The sequence below is a fragment of the Laccaria bicolor genome, genomic scaffold (assembly GCF_000143565.1).
Source record: "Laccaria bicolor S238N-H82 LACBIscaffold_70 genomic scaffold, whole genome shotgun sequence".
In the NCBI taxonomy this organism is placed as follows: Eukaryota; Fungi; Basidiomycota; class Agaricomycetes; order Agaricales; family Hydnangiaceae; genus Laccaria; species Laccaria bicolor.
The window spans coordinates 68431-89271 of NW_001889941.1; the positions used below are offsets into that span (position 1 = coordinate 68431).

At 48.6% G+C, this 20841-nt stretch overlaps 10 protein-coding genes across 10 annotated transcripts; 5 read left to right on the forward strand and 5 right to left on the reverse strand.

Moving 5' to 3' along the window:
• Positions 1-1080: 1080 nt before the first annotated feature.
• Positions 1081-1709, reverse strand: LACBIDRAFT_316187 (uncharacterized protein). Its single transcript, XM_001889643.1, has 2 exons — positions 1502-1709; positions 1081-1449 (listed from the first exon to the last, which is right to left on the reverse strand). Exons 1-2 carry the CDS (start codon positions 1598-1600, stop codon positions 1225-1227), a joined length of 324 nt encoding a protein of 107 aa, XP_001889678.1. The 5' UTR covers positions 1601-1709; the 3' UTR covers positions 1081-1224.
• A 207-nt stretch (positions 1710-1916) lies between these two features.
• Positions 1917-4702, reverse strand: LACBIDRAFT_295928 (uncharacterized protein; the record flags this gene model as incomplete). The annotated part of the gene is made up of 10 exons (XM_001889644.1): positions 1917-1974; positions 2033-2067; positions 2152-2224; positions 2278-2412; positions 2446-2611; positions 2723-2872; positions 3009-3279; positions 3332-4142; positions 4210-4580; positions 4649-4702. 10 exons carry the CDS (start codon positions 4700-4702, stop codon positions 1917-1919), a joined length of 2124 nt encoding a protein of 707 aa, XP_001889679.1.
• Positions 4703-5588: 886 nt separating this feature from the next.
• LACBIDRAFT_334808 (uncharacterized protein) lies at positions 5589-6987 on the forward strand (the record flags this gene model as incomplete). Its single annotated transcript, XM_001889610.1, has 5 exons — positions 5589-5769; positions 5810-5922; positions 5987-6185; positions 6241-6475; positions 6936-6987. The coding sequence occupies 5 exons, from the start codon at positions 5589-5591 to the stop codon at positions 6985-6987; spliced, it is 780 nt and encodes a 259-aa protein (XP_001889645.1).
• A 560-nt stretch (positions 6988-7547) lies between these two features.
• Positions 7548-9355, reverse strand: LACBIDRAFT_316191 (uncharacterized protein; the record flags this gene model as incomplete). Its single annotated transcript, XM_001889645.1, is given in 6 exon segments — positions 7548-7859; positions 7912-8704; positions 8757-9097; positions 9157-9272; positions 9319-9329; positions 9335-9355. 4 exon segments carry the CDS (start codon positions 9208-9210, stop codon positions 7548-7550), a joined length of 1500 nt encoding a protein of 499 aa, XP_001889680.1. The 5' UTR covers positions 9211-9272; positions 9319-9329; positions 9335-9355.
• An 817-nt stretch (positions 9356-10172) lies between these two features.
• LACBIDRAFT_334810 (uncharacterized protein) lies at positions 10173-10855 on the forward strand (the record flags this gene model as incomplete). Its single annotated transcript, XM_001889611.1, has 3 exons — positions 10173-10315; positions 10394-10499; positions 10538-10855. 3 exons carry the CDS (start codon positions 10173-10175, stop codon positions 10853-10855), a joined length of 567 nt encoding a protein of 188 aa, XP_001889646.1.
• Positions 10856-11179: 324 nt separating this feature from the next.
• Positions 11180-13190, reverse strand: LACBIDRAFT_316192 (uncharacterized protein; the record flags this gene model as incomplete). The annotated part of the gene is made up of 7 exons (XM_001889646.1): positions 11180-11337; positions 11399-11438; positions 11495-11559; positions 11613-11727; positions 11785-12140; positions 12196-12440; positions 12493-13190. The coding sequence occupies 7 exons, from the start codon at positions 13188-13190 to the stop codon at positions 11180-11182; spliced, it is 1677 nt and encodes a 558-aa protein (XP_001889681.1).
• Positions 13191-13259: 69 nt separating this feature from the next.
• Positions 13260-14231, forward strand: LACBIDRAFT_192259 (uncharacterized protein; the record flags this gene model as incomplete). Its single annotated transcript, XM_001889612.1, has 3 exons — positions 13260-13373; positions 13436-13633; positions 13688-14231. The coding sequence occupies 3 exons, from the start codon at positions 13260-13262 to the stop codon at positions 13976-13978; spliced, it is 603 nt and encodes a 200-aa protein (XP_001889647.1). The 3' UTR covers positions 13979-14231.
• A 23-nt stretch (positions 14232-14254) lies between these two features.
• LACBIDRAFT_316194 (uncharacterized protein) lies at positions 14255-14537 on the reverse strand (the record flags this gene model as incomplete). Its single annotated transcript, XM_001889647.1, has 2 exons — positions 14255-14438; positions 14491-14537. 2 exons carry the CDS (start codon positions 14535-14537, stop codon positions 14255-14257), a joined length of 231 nt encoding a protein of 76 aa, XP_001889682.1.
• A 500-nt stretch (positions 14538-15037) lies between these two features.
• On the forward strand, positions 15038-15814 carry LACBIDRAFT_334813 (uncharacterized protein; the record flags this gene model as incomplete). Its single annotated transcript, XM_001889613.1, has 4 exons — positions 15038-15409; positions 15518-15551; positions 15693-15713; positions 15765-15814. 4 exons carry the CDS (start codon positions 15038-15040, stop codon positions 15812-15814), a joined length of 477 nt encoding a protein of 158 aa, XP_001889648.1.
• Positions 15815-16438: 624 nt separating this feature from the next.
• On the forward strand, positions 16439-20154 carry LACBIDRAFT_316196 (uncharacterized protein; the record flags this gene model as incomplete). Its single annotated transcript, XM_001889614.1, has 10 exons — positions 16439-16576; positions 16625-17334; positions 17388-17502; positions 17552-17671; positions 17722-18359; positions 18421-18802; positions 18860-18988; positions 19044-19361; positions 19422-19685; positions 19738-20154. The coding sequence occupies 10 exons, from the start codon at positions 16439-16441 to the stop codon at positions 20152-20154; spliced, it is 3231 nt and encodes a 1076-aa protein (XP_001889649.1).
• Between the last annotated feature and the right edge of the window lie 687 nt (positions 20155-20841).

Consider the following 20841-nt stretch of genomic DNA (forward strand, 5'->3'; position numbering starts at 1 on the left):
CTACTGCAATTGACTGGATTCACTTGTTTATTGCATTATGGACTGACTTTTTTACTTATTACTGTTCTTTCACCTATCTAGCTAAGTTTACGAGGAGCGAGAACAGTGCTCTGTATCAACTGTATTGCGAGCCTAGCGCTCGTCATGACAAATTAAGCTAGATATTATTGCTAAATATGTCCCCATAACCAAGTGGTAACTATAGCCAAGTCAGTAAGCATGTCATAACAAAGTAAGTAATCAATAGGTTCAGAGTTCGATTCCCTCTAATAACAATTGTTCAACAGTACAAAGTAACAACACGACTACAAATCCGCAGATCGACTAGTAAGAAAATCACACATTACAATTGAGCTACGAGCTCACTACAAATTTTCGTTTCATTTACAATTGAGTGGTACCTTACAATTGTCCCTTTGCGTTAAAATGGTCATGTCTTGTATTATAGTACATTTCTCCTTGATTATAATTGGATTACAGTGTTTTGCATTGCCGTTTGCACACCGGAATCGTGAAAATTATGTTTGGTATTGTATGTTCGTCACATTTTGTCACGCATTACGATGACTTTGGGAATTTTGTAATTCTCAAACCCAACTTTTGTTGTGCCTCAGGTATCGGATGAGATGCGTGCGCGAATCATTGTTCGCCATGATGAGCGGCATATTTCACAGCAGGAGATTGCAGGCCTTGTTGGATGTTGGGTCCGGTAAGCGGTCTTTCACTTTCCGATTTGAGGGTCACAGTACAACACACACAAACACGATTTCCAAAACTCCTTGTGCAAACGGCAGTGCAAAGCACTGTATACACCGCCAAATGACAGGCATGTGAGAAAAACCTGAGAGTCAAACCCTGTGTGGCATGTTTTCCCACCTGTCAGGCAATAATGATCCGAGTCCACACCATGATCGAAATCCGACTAATAGCAGGGTGTGCCCAGGTCGATCTTGGCACTACCTGTCTGGGGCAGCTGGGGACCAGCTGGCAGCCCAGCCTACGTAAATTCACTATATTTTCAATATTTCTCCCTGGCCATATTTGTACTAGGTGTTCATGTTCTTATTTAGTCCATAAAATACAAGGGGCAAGGAGAAGTATGACGTTGGCCACATTTTCATAAGCAAGGATTATAAACAGGCTGCATAGTACAAAGGTATAGGGTGTATGGAAGGATGTGAGAAATGAGGCAGCTCCAATTACTACCTGTGTCTGCTCTTCCGTTCAAAAAACATTCCCCCACCCGACCACCCTTTGCGCTGTCCGCCAAATGCGCAACCACAAACAAGGCGCGTCAAAGCGGAGCCTCTGGCTCGTTGAATGAGAGGAGGGTAGCGGAGGGCGGATACCACGTTGAGACGTTGTCTGGAGAGCCAAGCTTGGGTTTGATGATGGTGATAGGCGCGCGTCTACTGCGGCTGCCGCTACATGGCGCATGCGAAAGTGAACCTGTCCGGGAGAGTCAGTATTAGCAAGTGGCCACTTGTCGGGGAGGAACTACAAAGAGGCAATGGGCAGGAACAAAAGCCCAGAACAGTGACAGGTGGTGACCGCGCACAGACGCACGGGTGGGTAACAAGGACAACCAACGGAACAACATGAGGAGGATTACATGGGGCGCAGACCACTTGGTAGTGGAACACAGATGAAAACAAGAAATAATGAGGGGAGCAAGCAAGCAACTGGGCGAGAGACGGTTGTGGTGGAGAGGAAGGTGAGTTTGGTTCTGGTTGAAGTTTGGAAATAACCAAACATAGGGCGGAGTTTAAACGACTTGGGGAAATTTTGGAGAGTTTCTCGCACAGGCCTTTTCATGTTGAGCTCAGGATTCCGTGTCTTTTCTACCTGTAAGAACTTGGAAGTGCTCAATGTATCATTTTATTATCTTACTATGAATAATTTGTATCTCAAGTACATCATTTCGTCGCCCGAAGAAAATTGGCGGTACAGGTCTTCCTGAGCAGAGTTGAAAACCTGTGGGTCAGGTGTCGAGCCACTGGCTCTAACATTTACGCCCCAAGCTCCGACACACCTGCCCTCCATGCCAGGGCGACCTCCATCAGTAATCTGTCAAGCGGAGATTCATGCCAGATGCCATCAGCATTTTGAACAAATGGTGGTGTAATTCGTTCAGGTGATTACGTGCCTTACCTGCCTTATAAGGCTTCCCGGGTTTTTCCGACATGTTGGCGTCCACTTTGAATCGTATTCACCAATGTTCCATCTTGCAGCAAATGTTAAATCCGCAGCACTTGAAAGGAGCAATGGGTGACTCACTTGAGACTTCGCAAGTTGCTTAAAGCAAGCTTAAAGAGGCGATGGCCACCTGAAGCATGGCCTGCATCTTTTCCTCGGCAATCTTCACTTCCAGAAGGTATGAAGCGGGCGGTCGCTCGACCCGTTCCTCTGTATCTGGGTCCAACATGCAATAAGGGAAGTACTTACTCGGATGGGTCCTTCGAAGGACAGAGATTACGGATGTGCAGATCATGTGTCTGTCGCTGCGTAATTGCCCTGCGTCGCCAGCGTCGTGAGTTGTGATATGCCAACATCAAGTCGAGGCTTTGTAATGTCAATGGCAATCGATCGGAGAATGTGCGATTCGAGTACGCTGCTCATCCTCTTGCAAACGAGGCGCAATTCTGTAACATTGTTCCCTAACTACAGAAAGGAACGAGTCAATGAAAGGGTTGTCGATAAGGGATGCAATGAATATACATACCTCTGCACCGATTCGCTGGATAAGTTCCGGCGCTAGGGAATCGAGGGTAGACATGATCATGGTCTAATAAAAGTTGGAGGAACATTGTTGAGTCAAGTACTGCCGTTTGCATAATTCCGTGAACACCGCGATGTTTTTTTGGTGAGGCCACTAAAATAGAAACATATTCAAGTTAAATTCAAGTCTATTCGAGTTCATTTTTTCTTGGACCCTACTACAGCACCTAAGTACTGCTGAATTGTAGTTATTTCTCCTACTGCTCAGTGATCGCGGTCGTCAGGCTCACTAGAGTCGCACCGATACCTCAACGCTCCACCAGCACCTTCACTCGGCGTCATCATAAATTTCTTTGAGTCTACGAGAATCAAGGGAACGGGATTGGAAAATTCATTTACTTCGTATTCTCCGATGCATTTTGAGAGCCGCGTCGTCACGTCCTCAGAATGGGCCATTGAAAGGTAACCGCACATATACGAACGGAACGCCTCCAGGTCCGCAGGATGAACGGTCAGTTTCTCCATGCGAGGAAGTTGGGTGGTAAGGTCGATCAACGACTTCTACACCATTCATGAGCACAGCTTCACCATTGGAAAAAACTCACGAACTCACCACAGCGTCAGCGAGGGCTGCCGAAACGAGGCAACCCTCAAGAATCTTCAACTTCTTGCATAGCGAGATCACCACGAGAGCTTCATCCCCGAGGCACCATCCTCCTTCATACTCAGCCTTAACGACGAGTTCTTCGAGAGAGCTCGTATGCTTGTCTAAACAAGTGTTATAAAATTGGATGGCGGCAAGATCAGATTGTTCCTGAGTCTCAAAGTCTATACGTGCCAGACGCAGTTTCTTCAACCCCGAGTACGATGAGATATAATCGAGAAGGGAGGTAGGGATCTGATTCACATCAATGCCGGTCAGACGGACATCGGTCGTCTTCAACATCGCCCATATTTCGTCTGGACGCGAGCTTTCTGCCTTGTCAACACACGCCCTGTCTGAATCAGACTCTGATGTCGTGTAATGGTGTAGCGTCAAAGAGGTTAGGCGGCGAAAATGAGGAAGTGTTATGCTGTCGAGCTTCACTGAGACACCCTGCAAGCCCAGGTGCTTTAGCGGTAAGACGAGGTTTGGACGGCAATGCCTTAAAAGTTGATGAAGGGATGCAGCTGGACCGTATGTAGGTCCCACATGAAGGGTGTGAAGGTTTGGCGATTTCGCAACCAAGAGCGAGATGGGTTCAATGATATTCATGAAGTAATCGTTGTTGGGCGCAGATATCATGAGGCTCTGCAGATTACGTAGAGATTGTAGCTGGAGGTCTGCTGTGTTAGAACTTCCTACAATCAACTCTAAGGATTCAAGGAGGGGAAGAGTTTTGACTGCATTCATGACCGCTTTTGGCGTCCACTCTGAATCATACCTACCAATGTTCCATCTTGCAGCAAATGTCAACTCGGAGGGCTTAAAAGGATCAATGGGCGACTCACTTAAGGGTTCGCAAGTTGCTTAAGGAGGCGATAGCCACCTGAAGCATGGCCTGCATCTTTTCCTCGGCGATCTTCCCCTCGGGTGGGCATGGAGTGGGCGGCTTCTCCCCCCATTTCTCCGTAACTGGGTCAAGCACCCAAGTAGGCGAGCGATCGAATGGGTCCTTCAAAGGACAGAGATTACGGATGTGCAGATCATGTGTGGCTGTCGCAGTGTGATTGCCCTGCGTTGCCAGCGTCGTAAGTTGCGATATGCCAACATCAAGTCGAAGCTTCGTAATGTCGATAGTAATCGATCCGAGGACGTGTGATTCGAGTACGCTGCTCATCCTTTTGCAAACGAGGCGCAAATCCGTTACATTGTTCCCCAACTACAGAAAGGAACGAGTCAATGTAAAGGTTGAAGGTATTATGTCGATAAGGGCTGGAATATAAATACCTCTGTAACGATTCGCTGGATAAGTTCGGGTGCTAGAGAATCGAGGGTAGACATGGTGGTGGTCTAATGCAAGTTGGAGGGACATTTTGTTCGTTGCCGTCGGGACCGACACAATCAGCTGCGACCGCGACAACACCTCAAGTTTCCAATACCAGGCTGCGGGTGCGAGCTGCTGAGTGTAAGCCGGAATTACAACAACCAAATCGATAGCAAGGACGGTTGGGGTGTGAGGAGATGTCAGAATGACTGTTACTTGGTAAATGTATAGATCTGGATACAACTGTGCTCAAACATCAACGTTAACGTTCAACCCTCGAGCGCGACAAACTCACCGAAGAGACGGGTGGCTTCAACAACGGCCGCATGCGCGATGACCTTCATTAGATGTCAAGCATAAGTACCAGCTCCAGCTCCATTTCCTCTGGAAGAAAGAAACCTTTACAAGGCTCTGTCCTGTACTCTACCAATTCCCTCTCATCATACTCCCCAGATGAGGGAGTCCTATGGCCGCCAGGATTCCTTTGTCCTCTCTTTGGTGGCGAACCCAGTGCGAACCCTTCTTGCTACACTAAATTTTGACCCCTGCGGTTGACCATAAACCGTGGCCTGCAGGCATTCCGAGGTCGCTCACTCCTTCCCTCCACGTGTTCACCTGCCCTTTTGCGGATCTGTAACAAGGAATGAATTTCAGAGAAAGGTGGGATTGCCTAGGTCCAAATCACATCTTTCGAGTCCGAAATCATACACGCACCCCTTTCGACACAAAGTCCTCTCCTTTCCCAGAGCCCTCGTCTTCTTAACTGGTATCCTCTGCGAGACAAATGTCAAGCCTCCGCAAAGTTCTGCGTCCTATAAACCACAGGCTGCCTCGTTATAAGCAGTTTGCTCAACCAATCCTTTCTACTTCTCTATGACTTCCTCCCCTCTGTCGTCTCTAATAATGCAAGCACCGATCCCTGTATCTCAGAACCCCATTCACGATCCACTAAAGCCAAGCACAAGGGTACCAGCAGGGCCTGGGTTGACGGGCGAAAAGGGTTACAGGGCCTATCCGCCTGTCAACATGGCGATAGACCACGCTATGTGCGAACTTCTTCCTCCCTATATATATCGACCTGAATGTCAGCCGAATATCAGGGGTTTATGTATGCTTCGATACAGTTCTAACTTCTCTCCTCCACGCTCCGTCCAACCCTTGTAAGACGTTTTCGACAGATTGGGATCGGAAGACGGAGTCTGTCGACTTGGGCAATGTCATGGTCCCCGGAGATATCGTAAGTTCTCGGCGATTGCCAATCTATTCGTTTTGTAAGCCTTGTTGCTAACATTGTCGTTAAGCTTCAATTTGAGGGGATGTACCTCGAGCGAATGGCTCAGTCCAGTTCCACATCGTTAACCTGGCGCTCCATCATAACCCGCCAAGAACACATTCAATTTTATATTGTATACTGGATTCTACATACGCCGCGATCTCCCGACGGTCGCCCCGCCTATCATCAAGGAGTGCCCGATCTGTGGTGCATCATTAGGTTCTACTGTGCGTCCAATCCCTTTCATTCCTTTCTCTTCCTGCTAACGGAATTGTTTTTCAGCACGGTCGTCGATCATCAAGTTTCCCCTTGAACTCCTGGCATACCTTTGCGCTGTTTTTGGTTCAATAGCATGGGCGGCTTGTTTGGGCATCTTTGTCTTACCTGGAGCACCTATTTCCAGGTTCCTCTTGTCGATTGGGATTGGGGTGGTCTCAGAGGTGGCTACTTTGGTGGTGTGGAATCAATGGCTTGGATACCCGATCAAGGTGCCACTTCGCAGTGTTGTGCGACTTTGGTGCGTGTTTGGATGGAGGGAAATTCTACGGAAGCAGTTGGACGAGGTACTTTCCTAGCTTCGTTTCCACTCAGACATCTTGTTCGTTTGGGGACCCTTCCCAAACTCATCTCATTGGACTATCAACTCGTCGTGTCACTTCGATCGTCACTAGTGGTTCTCAGCTGCGGAGAGTTGCGTTTATACCCAAGCTGTGTATACGGAGAGGTTTGGCCACACCAACATATCTCTTCTGAGCTCATGACCCCCTGCGTCAAACAAGGTCTATGTAAAGGTCAATTACCCGGTTTCGCTGCCGCGATCTGTGTTGGCTTAAACATCCTTTCACGGGAACGATGGACCTGACTTGTTTCCAAGCTCTTGGCTCGTTCGAAGGCTCATGACCATCCGCTGACGCGCAGCTGTCAATAACTCATTGGTCCTTTCGTTTTGTGGCAAGCTGTAGAAATGATATTCACAGCACACAAGCGCAGTCCGCCTCGACAGTCGAGGTGTTCCCAAAATCTGTCTAAGTCATTGGAAATAGAAGGTGGTCGTCCGACAACCCACCCGCACCAGTACACGATGTAATCCATAATAAACATACAAGCAATCATACAAGATCTTGTAATTTGCACTCCTGTGTGGTGTGCTCCGTAGCATAGTTGTATTTAGACGCTACCACTATGTATCGGGAACCGGTTGTTCCTCATTGGGACCGCTCCGGAATATACCTCAGGCTCTACCTCTACCTCTACCTCTCCCTCGTCACTACGCGCTTCCAATGAAAATTCGTTTTGTTTCCTCAATGCTAAATAGAAGTGAACCTAACTGATCTCCATCCCGTAAGCATGATGCATATGGCAAGTGCATGTTTTGTCGAGCTGAGAGTTATCTCACTGAGCAACCGAGTTACTAGTAGTGATGATCAACGCTGTTATACACCGTCACCTGTGACGGACTTCAGGCTAATATAGTATGTCGGAGGCAGGTACTAGAAGAGAAACACATTGAAGTTTATTTATTCTTCAGAAGAACATTTGATACACCTGCTGCTGAAGTGTATTCCCTTCCCCTCAATTACTATTAGTATTCAAAAATCGCAATCGCCGGCGTCAGGCTCATCAGAGTCGCACTGATACCTCAACGCTACACCAGCGCTTCGAGCACGTTCACTCGGCGTCATCATAAACTTCCTTGAGCCTACGAGGATCAAGGGAACGGGTTCGGAAGACTCAGTTACTTCATACTCTCTAATGCAATCTGAGAGCAGCTCCTCCACATGCTCAAAATGGTTCATCCATTGGTAATCACCGACATACGAAGGGAAGACCTCCACGTCCGCAGGATGAACGATCAGTTTCTCCATGCGAGGGAGTTGGGTGGTAACGCCGATCAACGACTTCTACACCATTCCTGAGCACAGCCTCACCATCGGAAAAAACACATCAACTCACAACGCGTTTATAAAGGGCAGCCGAAACAAGGCTACCCTCGAGGATCTTCAACTTCTTACATAGCGAGATCACTGCGAGAGCCTGATCCCCGAGGCACCACCCTCCTTCATCATCAGCCGTGACGATGAGTTCTTCAAGAGAGCTCGTATGCTTGCCTAAACAAAGGTTATAAAATTGGTTGGCGGCAAGTTCAGATTGTTCATGAGTCTCAATGTCCATACGTGCCAAACACAGTTTCTTCAATCCCGAGTACGATGAGATATAATCGAGAAGGGTGGTAGAGACGCGGGTCACATCAATGCCGTTCAGACGGACATCGGTGGTCTTCAACATCGCCCATATCCCGTCTGGATGCAAGTCTGGATCAAACTCCGTGTAATGGTGTAGCGTCAGGGACGTTAGGCGGTGGAGATGAGGAATTGTTATGCTGTCGAGCTTCAGTGAGAATCCCTGCAAACCCAGATGCTTTAGCGGTAAGACGAGGTTTGGAGGGCAATTCATCAAAAGATGATGAAGCGATGCAGCTGGGCGGTGCGTAGGTCCCAAATGAAGGGTGTGAAGGTTTGGCGATTTCGCAACCAAGAGCGAAAGGGGTTCAATGATTTTCATGAAATAATCGTTCCTGCGCACAGATATCTTGATGCTCTGCAGATTACGTAGACATTGTAGCTGGAGGTCTGCCGCATCAGAACTTTCTATAATCAACTCTAAGGATTCAAGGAGGGGAAGAGTTTTGACGGCATTCATGACCGCTTTGGGGGTCCACTTTGAATCGCACCTACCAATGTCCCATCTTGCAGCAGATGTTAACTCGGAGCACTTGGAAAGATCAATGGGCGACTCACCTGAGACTTCGCAAGTTGCTTAAAGAGGCGACGGCCACCTGAAGCATGGCGTGCATCTTTTCCTCGGCAATCTTCACCTCAGGAGGGTAAGGAGTGGGCGGCTTCGCCCAAGTAGGCGAGCGACCAAATGGGTCCTTTAGAGGACAGAGGTTCCGGATGTGCAGATCATGTGTGGCTGTCGCCGCGTGATTGCCCTGCGTCGCCAGCGTCGTGAGTTGTGATATGCCAACATCGAGTCGAAGCTTCGTAATGTCGATGGCAATTGATCGGAGAACGTGTGATTCGAGTATCCGGCTCATCCTCTTGCAAACGAGGCGCAATTCTGTCACATTGTTCCCCAACTATAGAAAAGAACGAAAGGGTTGGATATGTATGTCAATAAGGACTGGAACACACATACCTCTGCACAAATTTGCTGGATAAGTTCGGGTGGTAGAGAATCGAGGGTAGACATGATGTTCGTCTAATGCAAGTTGGAGTTGTTGCACTACGGCACACATGTACAGTCATTCTGACTTGATTCTGACATCTAATATTCGCACCCTAACCCTCCTATCGAATCAGGTTGTGATTCATCAGCAGCTCGCGCCCGCAGCCTGACATTGGAAACTTGGGGTGTTGTTGCGGTCGCAGCTGATTGTTATGTACCTGTAATTATTCTGCAATAGGGCGCGACAAACTCACCGAAGAGACGGGTGGCTCCAACAATGTTAACGGCCGCATGCGCGATGGCCTTCATTAGATGTCAAGTACCATTCTCGAGACCTTCACTTAGGAGCAGCTCGAGCTTCGCCTCTGGAAAAAAGAAACCTCTACAAGGCTCTGTCCTGTACTGCACGAATCCCCTCTCATCATACTGCGCAGTTTTTTCAGATGAAGGAGCCCCATGGTCGCCAGGACTTCTTTGTCCTCCCTTTTGTGGCAAACTTGACCATAATTTGTGGCCTCCAGGTCTTTCGAGGTCGCTCGCTCACTCCTTCCCTTCACGTGTTCTCCGACGTAGCTACTAATCGTAAGATGCCACAGCACTTATGCGGATCTGCTCAAGAACAAGGAACGAATTTTAGAGGAAGGTGGGAGTGCCGAACTCGAAAAATGGTATTGTTCCGTTTAAATAGGTCCAAATCACATCTTTCGAGACGGACAGAACAAACGTCAGGCTAATTATCCACTGGCCGCCATCGGCAATCGCTGTACGGAACTCTCCCCTCATTGTCGCGGCCAATGCCTTCAATCGAACATTCCAGCTTCCACTCGCCCTCGTTTGAAAACACACATGCACCCCTTTCGACACAAAGTCCTCTCCTTTCCCAGAGCCTTCGTCTCCTCAGCTGGTAAATGTGTTACATGTGGATCCGGCTCCGTTATAAGTAGGAATTGACCCCTTGCTCAACCTTCCCTCTGTTGTCTTTTCCAATGACAGAACCAATCTCTCTATCTCAGAACCCCGCTCTCGATCGATTCAGGCCAAGCATGAGGTGGGTAGGGCCTGGGATGAGCGGCGAAAACGGTTACAGAACGTATCCGCCCGCCAACATGGCAATGATAGGCTACGCTATGTGCGAACTTCTTCCTCGCTTTATCCATTGACCTGATTGTCAGCCGAATATTAGGGGTTTATATATGCTTCGATACAGTTCTCTTCTTCACGCTGCGTCCAGCCCTTGTCAGACGTTTACCACAGATTGGGATCGGAAGACCGAGTCCGTCGACTTGGGGAATATCATGGTCCCCGGAGATATTGTGAGTTCTTGGCGATTGCCTATTTATCTGTTTTGTAGGTCTTGTTGCTAATATTGTCTTACTGGCTCAAGCTTCGATTTGAGGGGATGGACCTCGAGCGAATGTCTAGCGCTAGTCCCACAGCGTTAACCTGGAGCTCCATCATCACCCGTCAAGAACACATCAACTTTATTGGTATAAACTGGGTTCTACATACGCCGCCATCTTCCGACGGTTGCCGCATCCAGGATCGATCAGTGCGCGATCTGTGGTGCATCATTAGGTCCTACCGTACGTCCAATCCCTTTCCCCCTTCCATCCGACGAGACGACCAATTGTTTCTTAGCACGGTCGTCGATCGTCAAGCTCCCCCTTGAACTCCTGGTATACCTTTGCGCCGTTTTGGGTCCAATAGCGTGGGCGGCTTATCTGGGCATCTTTATTTTATCCGGAGCACCTGTCTCCAGATTCTTCTTGTCAGTTGGGGTTGGGGTGGTCACAGAGGTGGCCACTTTGCTAGTGTGGAAGCGATTGCTTGGATACCCCGTCATGGTGCCGCTTTGCAGTGTCGTGCGACTTTGGTGCGTGTTTGTATGGGGAGAAATTACACGGAAGCAGCTGGTTGTATTCTAAGCCGTTTGTCAGTTTAATTGCATAAGTTTTGCACTATACCATCCTACCTCAGATATTCGGATACACTGCTATCCAAGGTTGGCTGCTTTTACAAACACTCTACCTCTCCCACCATAACCATACCGAATCTCATATCTTGGGATGGCCGCCAAATACCTGCCACTCAGGACACTGTATAATAATCGGAGTGGGTTATAATGGCGTGCAAGCCGAGCCCACAATTTGACTTTGAAGCGACAGAGATGAGGTTTGTGACATTGAAATGAGGAGAAAGGAGGAGAACACACTGTATTGAAAGAAAATGGATGATAGGCGTGCAGGCTGGTTCTAGAAATTGAAAAGGTCATTATTTCTTAGAATTTTCTTTATCTACTATAACACACCTTAAGAATAAGCCGTGATGGTGATCCCCTTTGTGTAGAAGGGACAAATAAAAAGTACACTCCACCTGGATAAAAACCATGTAAGCCGTTCGTTGGGCAAAGGAGAAGGTGGACAAACCAGGAAGCCGCCAAGGATCCTTCATCCTAAGCATAAGCGCAAACAATGGGAAATGGTTCATAAACGCCAACAGGGTTTCCATACTTGCTTGAATGAGCAGTGTGATCAGTCGCAGCTGCGCATCATATCAGAACAGGATAGAAAAAGAAAAAGAAATCCATGTCCTGCTTACTACAGCAAAGAGCGCGTAATAGACCAACACCGTCGGGAATAAAAACGCCAGCAGCGTGAATAGCACGGTACCAAACAGCAATTGGTCAAGGTCGTATTCCCAAGAATCCATGCGATTGCGGAGGACATTATAGCGCTTTCCCCTAAACAGGGCCCATAAACTCCCCAATGTACCTCCAACACGCGCATACACGGCTCGCGCAAGGAAATAACATATGAAAATGTGCGGGGTCAAAAGTACCGCCAGGACGTCCATGAGGAGTGAGATGGCCAGCGTTATACCGCCAAAGATGCTTGCGTATCCGAGGATGGTAATCAAGACGGGCGTATGTGGTTGTATGTGGTTTGTTAGCAGGTCTATGGTCCTGCCATAAGTTCATTACAGATGCAACGCTGAGAACTGGATACACACGTGCAAAAATATCGACAAGCCCGATAAACGTGTGAGAGTAGAATCTGCTGAGCTCTGTGTTCAGTTTCAGACCTGCGGGCCAGGAGTCCAGCCAAATCAGAGACCATTTGATTTCTTCGACGAGGAAACGCTCAGCGTAGGTGTTTATAATATGTGCGAGGGCATGGTGGTTCTCTGATAGAAAGGTTCCCAAAGCAATACCGATGGTGACGTCGTTGAGGACGAGCCACACGGTGTTGAAGAAGCTGTTGGTCGCATATGTAAGTAACTGGAGGAGAATTCGGGCGAGTTACGCACTTGGTATATCTTGAGGCATACGAGGCAATATCTATTGTGTCCCGCCGCTGAAGTGACCCAATCTGGGAGACGAAGAACTGGGCTTGCTCAGCGCGGACATCCAGCTGTTGCACGAGGGCAGAGGCTCGGAGAAAAGAGGGCAGATAGACCGCTCGGATAGGTGCGATGCATCGCATCAGGAGGAGCATGGGCCGTGCTAGGATGGACGCAACGACAAAGAGGATGGATGCTGTCCTTGGAACGAGTTTCTTGGACGAGCGTGGTGAGATGAGTGATTCGATAAGCATTGCAGAATTGAATTGGTTGATGGAGGTGTCATCCAATCCGTCGTTACGACGTAGGGGTCGGTGAGTGAAATCGTGCTGGGATAGAGCAAGGTATGGGGAGGGATTGTGTTCCTCGTGGTCATCGGGGTGCAAGTGGTAGAAACGGAGGGAATCTGAACGGTGGCGATGATAAAAGATGGTGTTGCCCAGCAGCTCTGCGCTCTTTCCCAAGACGACGACTTGGCTACCACAACTCTCGACCAGAACTCCGTCGAGACTGCTCACAACGTCTCGAGCGTCGTCCTCGGTGTCAACGTCCAAGACACCCGCAACACAAACCTTGGTCGCAGCCGACCAACCATAACAAAATCCGTCAGAGACGTCGCGAGGTAGATCGACGGGCCAGAATATTGTGCGCGTCGTTGTGGGCATTTCAGCCGTGTTAACGACCACGTGACAAACGTTGTTCCACCACATCCTTTCTTTATACCCACCACCTCGATGGATTCCGTTGCTCGCAGACCAGACTTGAAACGCAAGCTTGTCGTCGTGGGCGACGGTGGTTGCGGCAAAACTTGTCTCCTCATTGTTTATGCAGAAAACCGGTTTCCAGAGGTACGCTCACACCATCACCCCTTCTAACGCCATGACCCAACCCATCATCCTGAGATTTCCAGGCCTATATACCTACCGTCTTCGAAAACTACATAACTCAGGTCAAATACGAAGGCAAAGAAATTGAGCTGGCTCTTTGGGATACAGCAGGACAGGAAGAGTACGACAGACTGCGGCCGCTCAGTTATACCGAGTCACACATCATCCTCATCGTGTTCTCCATCGATTTTCCAACTAGTCTTGCGAACGTGCAGGATAAGGTACGTCTGCTTTTCGGTGTTAGAGCCGCTCAATCATCATTAACTCTTTTCTAGTGGTATCCTGAAGTGGCCCACTTCTGCGAAGGCACACCATTAATTCTCGTTGGTACCAAAACCGATCTGAGACGCGATGAACAAACTCGGCGGATGCTGGGTGCCCAGGGTCAAGTTCCTGTTACTTCTGAACAAGGAGCCGCCGTTGCGCGTGAAATTGGGGCAAAGTATGTTGAATGTTCAGCCAAGACGGGTGCTGGCGTGCAAGAGGTCTTCAACCTGGCGTTGAAGGAGAGCCTGAAGGGAAAATGGGGCAAGATCGTGAAGCAGCGGAGATGCGTTGTCATATGAATGATTTGGGTCCTCGGAACGTCGGACGATTCACAACCTCTCAATTTCTTCGTTTCCGTCTCACTGCAACTTTCGCTTGGTTGACTATGACTTTTCGTGCACAATAGCCGGGACTATTACCGTGACCTACGATACTGATACTGATATGTTATGCATTCCTTCCCTCTCGCAACACACATTTATTTATCTTCACCTGTTGTACTACGCATGCTAGGGTAAACCGTCCGTACTAAATAGACTCACCAGCATCGCATCCTGATCGATAACACCACTTGTTCAAGACCTACAGGTGCTTCGATTGAAGTCGGCAACGAGAGCCACACACTCATCGTGAATCTCTGTGTCACCATCATGAAATCTTTTGGCACGGCCCCCTTGTCCTCTTACGCACACAAGGCGGCTTTGAGCTTGTTCGTCCGGGAAATTGGAGATAAGAAACGGGCAAAGGAAAGAACCGCAACTGGAGATGAATCGTTAAGAAATCCAATAGCAGGGATAAGAGCTCAACTGACGTCAGGCGTAGAAGCCGCGACTGATTCCTCCAACCCACCAGAACCATGGCAGAGTGGAACGCGTTAGGGTACTTTTGCCCCTAGAGATCTCGAGAGGCTACGGAGATCCTAGACCGGAAGGGATCATGTTAAAAATGTTGAAATCAGGGCAGCTAGTGGCCTGTCTTCCTAAGCCAAAACCAATGGGTCATCTATCTGGCTTGGGACTCCTAGAAGTGAGCCGAAGTTCATTAATGTTACCTGTGATAAAGGCTTCGAATGAGCGTCCGAAGCAACAACACTTTATTCACTGCGCGACGCTTCCCCAAGGGCACGCACGGTTGTATCAGTAAGATGGGAAAAGGCCTTCTAGAAAACCCGAACCTAGAGCTCACCAGTGAACATTTAAAACTTGAAAGAAGGCTGAAGGGCATCAGCAAAAACCCTGGGAACTGGTAGACATTGTAAGTCGGTGAAATCCGAGGGAGACGTTACAATATGTAACACGCGTTACAACAGGTTTACAATCTCTTCACCATAGCCGAAATGGCTTGTAGATGTTGCAACTATGTCACCCGCGCCTTACCATTCCTTTGCTACTTTATGGGACTTAAGCGTTTTTCAACATGTCAGAGTCACGGGAAGGATCGGATCCAACCAACACGGTGGCGCCGCCTTTTCCCATTCCACCTCGCTCAACCCTCAACCACCCAGCCTCGTAACGTCTCACTGTACGGCGGCGCTCAACGGAGCTACTGTCTCTCTAGGCTCAGCTTCCTCTCAGGATTGCGCCGCCTCCTCGACATCTCGTCAGCCCTCCGCCTTTCCTGTCGATGTTGAACGTCCAAATTCGGAAAATTTTGGACCTGTGAACTTTTCCCTCAACGTCCAACTTCACGCTCTCCCCTCCCCTCCCCCCGCGCAATGTCTTCATGATTGGGTATGTGCTTGGCCAGCACAAACTCACTCATGATGACATTGACATCGACACATTGCATACTATGGCAGAATCTTCTTACCAAAAGCGCAACAAATTCGTCAATTCCAGAATCCCCCGACGACACATGAGTATGCGGTGGGCGGTGAGTATTGGAGAGTGCGACGTGACCTTTGGATGACGACGAAGGAAGGTGACGTCGGGAGAGTGCCGGGCGTGGGGGTATTTGGAGGTGGTGACATGGGGCCTCCATTTCGATGTTGAGGAAGTTGTCCATGGGCGATAGGATGGGTAATGCAATTTCGAGGTACGTGGATTCACACCATTTCCGTAGCTTTCACTGACAACGCAATTTTAGACCATCGACTGATACTCGCAAGATACTGGTATTCAGTGCAATTGCTCTGAACGTCACGAGGTGATCCTCCCGCTCCACTCCTTTATGAATGTGTTCTCAAGTTCCCCCACTCTAGTGATTGCATCCGTCGCTTTCAATGTGCGTTGTTAATTCACTCTAATACAATCGCTTATTTAACTACCTTATCCAAGGAACGTTTTGAATCTACAAGAGTGACGAGGGAGATGACGATATCGTTACCATCTTTGGCGGCACAAATGTGGGCGCATCACGAGAAGCGTAGGCTATTTAGTACCGTGCAGGCTGCAACCATATTTAAATGAATCTTCCTGTACATATGCATATCCCAATTGATGATTGTGGCGACATTCTATCTTCATACAAATCCACTTGTAATTGGCTTGCAAGTTGCATTTGGCAATGCGTGCAATTATTGTGTGACATTACAATGCTGCTACTGTACTATGACAATGTATCTTGTCAAATATCCCTCAGCGATGTAAGCGGTGATAACTGATTGCACTCATTGTAAGGACATTGCGAGCCCTTTTGATCCTTGTCGTCTGGTACTAGTAGCAACTGAATCCAAGGTGATCAAAATAGTCACGGGTTTTTGCTGATGGGAAGAATCTGAAAGCGTCACGTGCGATAATTTTGCTTTTGCGCTCTCTTCAATGGCGCGCCTTCGCAAAGAAAAGGGCGGCGGTCTTTCGACGACTAAAAATCTATCAAGACCCAAAAAATTGGCACCTGGTCGGGACCAGGGAGATTTGGAAGTTCTCAATGGCGATCCTGGGTCCTCGAGTGAAGACGTGAGCCTCCCGTTCTTCTTTCAAAGCTCATGATATATCTTTTTTTAGCCCGCACTTTCCAAGGACGTTTCGAAGTTCTTGAAGGAACTCAACCTGGACCAAAATACACCTCACGACGTCCAGCTGATATTTAAATCGAAGGACCAATCGAACAAGAAACTGAGGGCAAAATCCGATGCACACCAAGCATCTGGGAAGACTGATCCCCGTCAGTCGAAAAAGCAAAAGGAGAGTAAAAAAACGAAGCCAGAAACAGCTCCTCCACCTCGACCCATTGCGAAGTCTAATCCAGTCAAAGAGCCGCCAAAACCCACCTTGCCCACCAAACTCACCTTCACAAACAAATCAACCTTTGTTTTCCCCCCCAGCTCACAATGGTACCTCTCAGTGCCTGCACTAAGTCCTTTGCCCACCACTCCGACCATAACGCCGGCCCAGCTGACGTCTTTGACGTCCAAAGCTGAGTCCCTGCACGAAGCAGACATCCGTACCTTCCAAACGTCTTCTTCGTCAAACTCTTCCGCGTCAGAAGCGAGCTTCTTGTCGAAGATAATCCAGTCCGGTACTCTATCCGACAGGCTAAGCGCGTTAACGCTGTTGGTGCAGAGCAGCCCCTTGCATAATACGAAGTCCTTGGAGACGCTGAAGGGAATGGCCGAGAGGGGCAAAGGCAAGGGTGGAAGGGAGGAAAGCCTCAAAGCTTTGCGTTGCGTCGTCGATTGGTGGATTGGTGGTGGTGCTCCGAATCGTAAACTCAAGTGCGTACCGTCTCTATACGTTACTATTTCGTCGACTGATGGATCTATATTAGATACTTTCGGGATCAGCCTCTTCTTCACCCATCGGTAACGGACCAACATCTCCTAGTTTGGTACTTTGAGGATTGGCTAAAGAAGTACTTTTTCTCCATTTTGCAAGTCCTTGAGGTGAGTGAATTTATTCTCGGATGAGCATTTCTTATGTGGAATGCGGTAGACCCTCTCTTTGGATCCCCTCAATTACGTTCGGACTCAATCGTTGAACCTAATTTCTACGTTATTAAGAGAAAAGCCTGAGCAAGAACAGAATCTCCTTCGTTTACTAGTCAACAAGCTCGTGGGTGTCTTCTCAAGCCTGCACCTTTTGCCACTGACCGAGTTCTCCAGGGAGATACTGACAAGCCCCTTTGCGCACGCGCCTCCCACCTCTTACTTCAAGTCTTGCAAACGCATCCGGCCATGAAAACCGTCATCGTGCGGGAAATTATGGCCCTCGTTTTGCGACCACCGTCAGCACCCGCAGCTGTGGCTCCCTCTTCAACGCCAGCGAACAAACACATTCGATTCAACGAATCGGAACCTTCAAAGTCAAAGCCAAAGCCCGCCAACTCTGGTACTGACAAGAAACCAGGAGGAGGCAACGCCCACGCACGATACTACGCTACGATCACGTTCAACCAGATCGTCCTGTCTCCGGGAGATCGTGAAGTTGCCCTCAAGCTTGTCGACGTTTACTTTGAGTTGTTTAAAGAACTGTTGGGTGAAGGTGCTAGTGGGAGCGATGACGTCAAGGACGCCGAGGAGGAGGCCATCGAAAACAAGGAGTTCAAGACGGACAAGGGTGGAAGGATCAGGGATGGGGGTAAGGGAAAAGGCAAGGGAAAGGGAAAGGGCAAGGTAAACGAGGTTAAAGGGGCGGCCGGGTTCACTGAGGTTGAAGATGCGCACTCGAAATTGATTTCCGCCATTTTGACGGGTGTGAACCGTGCACTCCCGTTCGCAAAGATTGATGCTGGAGACTCGGGGTGCGATTCCATTTCCCTGTCCTGTTTCCATTGAGCTCAACGTGCTGACGCTTCTTGATAGTGTTCAAAAACATATCGACACCCTATTCCTCATAACGCACACTTCAACCTTCAACATCTCCCTCCAGGCGCTTGTGTTGATCCAGCAAATCAGTGCCTCACTAACATCTACCGCATCTGCACCATCTACATCGTCAACCGCCAAGTCTATCGTTGACCGGTATTATCGCACTCTATACAACTCCCTCCACGACTCGCGGCTTGCGACATCGTCAAAACAGGCCATGTACTTGAATCTTTTCTTCAAGTCTGTCAAGGCCGATGCTGGCGTGGGCGGTGGCGAAAGAGTCAAAGCCCTTATCAGACGGTTCGTGCAAGTATTGGTTAGTGGTGGTGGAGGTGCTACCGAGTTTGTAGCCGGAGGGTTGTTCTTGCTTGGAGAGGTCAGTGCCTTTTTTGAGATAGAGAAATAGTTGATCATTTGTCTTTCCATTTCCTAGCTATTTAGCAGTATACCTGGCTTACGCGCCATGATCAACAGCCCCGCCAAAGCAGAAGGCGAGTCATATGACGCTCGCAAACGTGATCCCCAGTACGCACATGCCTCGTCCTCGCCTTTGTGGGAACTCGTTCGTACCTTTCTTTTCTCGTCGAATCAACCCGAGCCTGATCATATTTCTATAGACCCCGCTACTGAACCACTACCACCCTGCGATATCACTACACGCCCAACAACTCTTATCTTGTCAACCTCTCACAGCCAGCGCGGACCTCTCACAAAACACACTCTCGCACTTCCTCGACCGATTCGTATACAAGAATCCCAAGAAACCGAAGGCTAGTGAAGGTGGTGTGACGGGGGGCAAGGGTGCCAGTGCTATGCAACCTGCGGCTAGTGGAGTCGAGGGTGTGAAGCTGATGAAGGGCGAGGTGGATGATGCGGCCCGGATGAACGAAGCGGCATTTTTGAGGCAGAAGAGGTCTAATATTCCCGTGGATCAGGTTAGTCTCTGTTTTACCCTTCGAGACGGTGCCTAATTGCTCCGCGTTGATTTTGAACAGTTATTTTTCTATGACTATTTCTCGAGGAAGAGCGAGAAAGAGAAGGCGAAAGCTGCCAAAGTTGGAAAACGGAAAGATCAAGACGAGGAGTCGAGCGGGGAGGAGGAGGAGGAGGAGGAGGAGGAGGAAGACCTGGAAGAAGTCAGCGCGAATGAAGCCGACGAGGAGGATGAAGGAGAGTTGCTTATACAGGGCGCGAATGAGGACGAGGACGAAGACGAAGACGAAGACGATAGTGACGAAGACGAAGCTGAGATCTGGAAGGTAACTAACTGTCCCGCTCATCTTTTGAAATTTTGGGCTGAATCTCGTGTAGGCTATGCAAAAATCCATGCCCAAGGCTGCAGGAGAGGATGACGACCTTATGGAAGACGACAGCGACGACGATCTGGATCTCGACTTAGGTAGCGGAGAAGAAGGTAGCGAAGTGGAAGACGACGAAGATGACAACTCCGACGCCCTATCACTAGTGGAGGCCTCGGATAACGAAGATCTTATCTCACTGGATGGAGACGTGCCCGATGACCTTATCGAATACGATGGCTCTGATGTTGGTGAAGATGAGGAGCAGGAATGGGGTGGGATAGCAGAGGGCACAGTTGGTGGTGGTCAAAAACGGAAGAGGGAAGAGACGAGAGGCGAGAAAAGGAAGAAGCTGAAGTCACTACCTACATTTGCAAGCTACGAGGACTACGCGAAGATGATTGAGGATGGACCAGAGGATGATATATGATATTGAATGATATTTTATATTGAGAAGCGAACAATTAGCGAGCGGAGTGATACTTTCTCGAACGTGTGGTAGTGCGTCAAGCTCCATTCACGACGCCCTCTTTGTTTCAAGGTTGGACTTTTATTACTTTTTGTCTTTCCTTTTCTTTCTCTACTCTATCAGATCCTTTTTCTAAAAGTTGAGAGTACGTGACACGATGTATTTTGTGAGGGAATTGCAAGACAGCCGGTGGCTGTGCTCTATCTACTAGCGCTGATGACATCAATTCCCGACGCAGCAACTTTCAGGACCAGGACTCGGAATTTTTGTTCAGATCGTACACATTCTCTTTAAATTTCTTCGGTTTTCTTCATTATTATTGTATTTTTATTTTACTTACAACAGATCCTTTTCCGCTTGAGGCTTTCCCTGATGGTTAAATGGTAGGGTTGAACATCAACACAAGGGATGTACAGAAATAGACCTCTCCCTGTGCCCTAAATTCTCCAAGTGATGCCTAGCCTGAAGGACTAGCAGGGAGAGAATACAGGTGATGTTAAATTCTTCTATTTTCAGTTTAGTATAATTTGCCAGGAGTCAAGGGGGTGGCGGAACGTGGAAAGTGTACCAACACTTGCTATTTTTTTTTCATGGATTTGGCTGACCTCCCCCCCTCCTCCTACTATATAAGGTATGTTTTCCGAGTTC

What these genes read in the sequence shown, in the direction of transcription:
- LACBIDRAFT_316187 (XM_001889643.1), bottom strand. Translation starts at nt 1,600, where the DNA reads ATGTTGTTCCGTTGGTTGTCCTTGTTACCCACCCGTGCGTCTGTGCGC. An exon ending in TTCCTGCCCATTGCCTCTTT is followed by an intron (nt 1,450 to 1,501) that starts GTAGTTCCTCCC and finishes TCTCCCGGACAG; the next exon opens with GTTCACTTTCGCATGCGCCA.